General features: G+C 24.1%; 1 protein-coding gene across 1 annotated transcript; it reads left to right on the top strand.

The window, feature by feature from the left end:
• Positions 1-106: 106 nt before the first annotated feature.
• On the top strand, positions 107-3,349 carry LOC126896901 (40S ribosomal protein S24). The gene is made up of 5 exons (XM_050670069.1): positions 107-245; positions 802-876; positions 1,118-1,327; positions 2,104-2,220; positions 3,265-3,349. The coding sequence occupies exons 1-5, from the start codon at positions 243-245 to the stop codon at positions 3,265-3,267; spliced, it is 408 nt and encodes a 135-aa protein (XP_050526026.1). The 5' UTR covers positions 107-242; the 3' UTR covers positions 3,268-3,349.
• The last annotated feature ends 3,085 nt before the right edge of the window (positions 3,350-6,434 follow it).

Genomic DNA, 6,434 nt, shown 5'->3' with positions numbered 1-6,434 from the left:
GAAAGTAAATTGTGATTACTATAGTAAACAAATATATCAGTGTTGCCAATTTAACATAAAAGATATTGTAAAAATGTAATAATTCACAAGTTAATATTATAAAAATTATTGTCTTGTTCCTAAATTCATTCTTATCAAACGAAAATACTATACTGAAGTATACAACGTCGTTCCTTCATATTTTCACGTTCAGATGTTGTTTGTTTAGTTATTGGTGAATTACGAAGTTTCTAACAGCCAAAATGGTAAGTAAAATTTTATCCAATTTAATCTTGAAAATTTGAAATACCAAATTATGAACAGACTTAAAAGCATTTAGTTCTGTTTTTACCCTTTGATTTAATTATTTTTAAATGATTAACGGTACTGATTGATATTTTTTAATAGAGTTTTAATATTTCCAAAACTGGTGTTTTTATTGTTCATTTAATGTTATCTGTCCAGCCTAAAATATGAACAATTAAACTTACAAATTTAAAAAACCATAAATTATTCAATTATAATAATATTTCATTCTTATAATTAATACTGGTGGGATGTAATCACTAATCAAACTCTTAATTTTACTGAGGGTAGTGTACCAAGTGTAGTGATATTAGTATCATATACCGCTGTTCTTGGAACATTTTAAATTGTAAAATTATTAAATCAAAAAAATTTTCTGGCCACAAATTAACCTCAACTGGTAAATTACTTTGTATTTCTGTACAAGAGTAACATTGTTAATTTAATTAATACTAATGCTAATTTAATTCATCTATTTAATGTAATCTTTGAATATAAATGAATTATTTTTTTTAGGTTGCCAATACGTCTACTGCAACAGTTCGGACCCGTAAATTTATGACTAACCGTCTGCTATGCAGAAAACAAATGGTATATAAAAATAATTTTATAATGATGTGTTCACTAAAAGTTAATTAGTTTATCATTTTCTAAATTACTATTAAATTCAGTTAATGTAATTTCATTTTTTTGCTTTAGTTTAAAGAGAAAGAGTCAAATTTAGATCATTCTTAGAACTTTGAATGTATATTTATAAATATTTTATTTATGATTATAAAACTATTAATCTGATACTTCTGTTTTAGTAATGTATTATGTGTATTTTTTTAAGGTTGTTGATGTTATGCATCCTGGTAAACCCTCCCCTAAAAAAACTGATATTCGGGAAAAATTGGCTAAAATGTTCAAAGTTCTTCCTGATGTAGTATTTGTTTTTGGATTCCAAACGTGCTTTGGTGGTGGAAAATCAACTGGTTTTGCTCTCATCTATGATACATTAGACCATGCTAAGAAATTTGAACCTAAATACAGACTACAAAGGGTATGTATAAAATGAATATCCATTTTATAATTTCTTGTCTAAGTTTTATACCAGTTGGAAGTAATCAAATGTTTTATATATTTCCTTAAATTTCTGTATTTTTGTTTATATAAAGTAATCAAATTAATATAAAATACTCAATTACTCTCAAAATAAATACAATATTGGAAAAAACAATTATTGATTCTTTTTAGTTATGTATAAATCTTGATTTTTTGGAAATAATAACTTTAGAATCATTTCTTAGAATTTAAAGGAATGTGATATTTATTCATTTTAATGTTAACATACATATTTAATTAACTTATAAAATAGAAAATTATCTAATTAAAAAAATGTCAATAAAAACTCAGAGTTTTATTTCAAAAGTTATTAACAATTTAAAGTAATTACTGGAGATGAAGAGTGGATGCTACTATTTTATCACTAGTTATATCCCTTCCATTCTCTTTTTTTTTCCTGCCTAGATACCAAAATGAGAATAACATCCAAAGTATTGATCCAAAAGTTGTCATCAACCTGTCATTTTCTTAATTACATAGTGATTTAGTATCAGTATTAATTATTTAAATTGTTTATATTATCATGTATATAGGTTTATTTATAAGTTTATGTATAGAATTTTTAACTCGATACACAGCTTGTAAGCCAATTTTTACATGAGATGTTTGAGTACTTCCTAGTTTTTTGGTATAAAACTGTAGTACTCCGTTTGTATATTTATTTCCCAAAACTTAACTTCAAATTCAATTCAAATATGTTATATTTTTTTTTAGCATGGACTATATGAAAAGAAAGTACAAACAAGAAAACAGAGAAAGGAAAGAAAGAACAGAATGAAGAAGGTCCGAGGTACCAAAAAGACTAAAGTTGGCGCAACATCTGGCAAAAAGGTATTATGTTTTCATTTTATAATTTACATAGACACTATACTATTTTCTTGCTTGTATTTCAAATTTTTTATTCCTTATATTTTTAGTGATTTTAAATGTTTTGATGTAATTATCTCATACTATTTTACTCAATATTAAAAGTTATAACAAAACATTTTCAGCGATCTTCTTATTATACCAAGCTACACTTGAATTCTTATCTCAATAACTAAAATTGTTTAATAAGGAAATTAACAATAGTAGAATAAATTCATATTTTCTGTTTATAAATATTTTTTCAACATTTTGGTGTAATGCTTGGTATAACCACTTGTGAGAAGAGTTAATATCATACAAGTCTAATGTCAGTATACACTGTTTAATTTATACTAAAACTATTTGATTTTTTGCATCTCTTATATGATTTCAAAAGAAATAAATAAAATGAATATTACTGTAGGTATTTAAATTGTATTTTTCAATCTACTTTTACAAAAAGATATTGAATTATGAATAACTATTAAGTTTATTATTTTTTTACTTAAAGAAAATAAATATTTTAGTGTATACTTATAAAATAATTTATGACCGATGACCCTATGTAGATATTATAGTGTATTAAACCTGAAGCCAACTAAACATGATTTTCACTAACTATATAATGAACACAAAAAACACAAATTTAAAAAAATTGTATACAATTAAGTTAAGATATGATATTTCAAAATCGCTAAAAAGCTATAGGTTGTAAATCCCTGGTCTGGTTTCAAATAATAATAAGTATAATTAAGATTGAAAATAAAAATGTACCTCAAAAATAAGTAAAACCTACAATTTTCTCAATGTGTCTACAATTTTAAATCTTTTATTAGTTATTTATCCAAAAAATAACCTATGTAAACAAAGTTCAAAAGATTTACTTGTAAATCTTTGTATTACTTGGTATTGCATACAATATATTTGTGTTCACTTTCAAACACAAGAAATTTTGGGTAAATAACTTACAATATTTATTTAAAAAAATTTAATCAAACCTTTATTGATTTTTTTTTTTTTTTTTTTTAGTAAACTAATTGTTGGAAGTGTTCAATTGTACTTTGCAGAGCTGTTTATTTGCTTGTAAATGTAAATAAAACACTTCATTAATAAATTGTGTCTTGAATTATTTTTTAATAAAAAATGGATACCATCCTTACACTATGAGTCTTTGTCATGGTTGTTGCCCTATACATTCTCATGACCATGAAGTAATTTATTTATTATAAAACCAGAAACATAGTGATAAATCTTTAGTAACACTTAAAATATAAGTTTATTGCCATTTATACAAACTATTTCACCATATAAATAACTAGAAATTTAAGAATTAGATTTTTTTTTTTTTATAAATTATTACATTATATTTCAATGCCATTAATTAATAATTTATTTCAAAATTTAATATTTAAGACATGCAAATCATGGGTGCTAACTTCTTTCCCCTTGGCCAATTATTAGTATTATCAATATATGACTTTGGCACTAGTAAAAGTGTGTATTAAGAAAAATGAAAAAACATTTTAGCTCTCTCCCGAGTAAAAATCATTACTATATCACTTATTAATTGGGTCATATTAGTTTTATAGTATTTTATACACTTAATATTAATTTAGAATGAAAAAATGTTATTAAAGTTTTTAAATTGTTCATGAAATCAAATTTTGTTTAACCTAAGGAAATTATTCACATTTTTATACCTAGACAAGAAGAGTGCGCCCGAGAAATATTTAATGATCAAATGGTAGCACCCACTTTTCATCCCTATTTATTTAAATCTTAAACAACTTCTGAAATACTGGTTCAAAAAATATTATGGATCAGTTATACTCTTACATAATTCTCTGTTTTATATGCTAGTTTAATATGTATATTTCTGTTTAAAAAATTTGTACCACTATAATACAAGGATAAACAAAAAATACATAATAGTAGATAAATCAAAAATTAAATATAACTGAAAGATACAAAAAAAAAATGATTTTAATCGAGTTCGTAATTCACGAGTCATTCAGCTTAGTACACTGACAAAAGTTTTTGAACAATGATCATCGCACAATTACTTTCATCAGTTATATACACTCCAGTGTATAGACTGATGTTGATATATAGAAGATATGTATATTATAATCCATTAAAGGCAATGCCTTGTTGACGCCAAATTCTTCAATGAAACGTACAGTTCATGAATTCCAGAATATTTTTAAAATATTATTTCCTTAGGCGTCCTCTTGGTTTTTCTGAGTTATTTTTCTTTGGAAGATGTGGATTATATTTCCTATTAATTTTATTTTTAGTAATTCAGATATGTATATGTTTATACAGGGTGTTCAGTAAGTCAAGAAACCCGTTTCCTGACTTACTGAACACCTGTATAGTGCAAACACTAGATATTTCGGGGTCCCTTACCTGTAGAAAGGGGATTAAAGTGTAATTTATACCCTCGGTAAAAATGGTTATTGAATACAATTTTATTTTCATAGAAGGGTTTAATAAAAATCTTTCTTATACAGAGTGTTTAGTAAGTCAGGAAACGGGTTTCTATTGTTCTCATTGTTACAAACAATGAGAACAATAGAAACCCGTTTCCTGACTTAATGAACACTCTGTATATACCCCTATAAACAAAATACTAATTATGCCACACTAATTGTTGTTGAACCAACTATATTCTTTTATGTATAACTTCATTTATTAGTATAAATAAATATTATATTATTTTAAGAAAGTTTAAGGGACACATTCAAAATTTGAATACAAAAACAATTGTGAATTTATAAATTCTGCTTTATTAAACAGTTCTTAGATGATTTGATTTTTACAAAAACCATTTTAAAAGTTGCCATGTTGACTGAAAAAAAATTATAATAAGTTTAAAATGTTTTTGGATGGAGAAATATATTTTAAAATATAAAAAGCGATTTTAGAACTGTTTGAGGTTAGGTGGATTGTCCTGTACTTTTTACTGTCTAAACCACTAAGAATTTTCCAATTAAAAATTAAAAACCAATCGTAGGATTACCAAATAATGACGATTTTACATTTATTGTTATAATAGCATTCAGAAAGTTTTACTATTTCAATTGAAATTAATAAATAATTTTTTTATTAGAGTATTTAATTCAAAATTAATAAAATTGAATATTTAGTTATACATAACAAATTTATAATTAGTCAATTTAATTAAATATTAATTATAATACCAAAATTATTAATAATTTATATGATTAATATTATAATTATAAATGCTGGACAAGAAATGAGTTGAGAAGATTAGTCCTACTAATGCTGATATAAACTTTAAAAGGTAGGAAAATGTTTAGAATAAAAATTAGGTTCAAATAAGATTATAAAATAAGGAAAGCTAGTTTTTCTTAACTAAGGTCCTATAATAATGAATAATTTGATTTGAAAAAAACCTAATATAACAAATACTCAGTCTGGCTAAAATATTGATAACAGAAAAACTAATAGCATGATCGTTATTAGTGTCAAATCTATCAGGACAAAAATTCATAAACATTCTATGACCTAAATTTTGTCAAGCTGTGTTACTTTCAATATAAAGTACATAACATTTTTTTTTAATTTTTATAATACATAATTAAATTACTTTTTACAATTTAATAAAATGCAATTGAAAGTTTTAAGTAGGTATTCATTGAACCATATTTGGTTCTTATATATATATATATATATAATATTAGTTTGTACAGTTTTACATCAATATATGTAATCTTAATGTATTGGTCCGTTTCAGATGTTTTATAAATTTGTATTTGTTTTGACACTTAAAATATGATTAAATACCATACCAAATTTATTCTATTTTTATTATTTATTAAGAAGTTATATTTAACCTTCAATAAACGCTTACATTAACTGAAGACGCATCGTAAATAGAACTATCTAGAAAGGTAATGGCTATGTATAGATAAGTAAGGTAACCATAATGTATACTTGCATTAACCATAGTGTATATATATATAATAACCATAATATATCAACTGAACTAATATAAGTTTCAACCAAACTGATTGACTGTCACAATACTAAAAGTTACAGATTGGAATAACCATATAAATGGTTATTTCAGCCATACTTTTTAGCTTAAATTTGAAGTTGAGAAGGTATTAATTATGCTATGAAGTATTTATTAGCTGAGATATGGTATTAATTTTACCATGATGTGGTTTTTT

Source organism: Daktulosphaira vitifoliae, unplaced genomic scaffold, assembly GCF_025091365.1.
Source record: "Daktulosphaira vitifoliae isolate Bord-2020 unplaced genomic scaffold, ASM2509136v1 Scaffold_1, whole genome shotgun sequence".
Taxonomy (NCBI): domain Eukaryota; kingdom Metazoa; phylum Arthropoda; class Insecta; order Hemiptera; family Phylloxeridae; genus Daktulosphaira; species Daktulosphaira vitifoliae.
The sequence above is the reverse complement of the archived record's forward strand: the minus strand, read 5'-3'. Positions and strand labels throughout refer to the sequence as shown.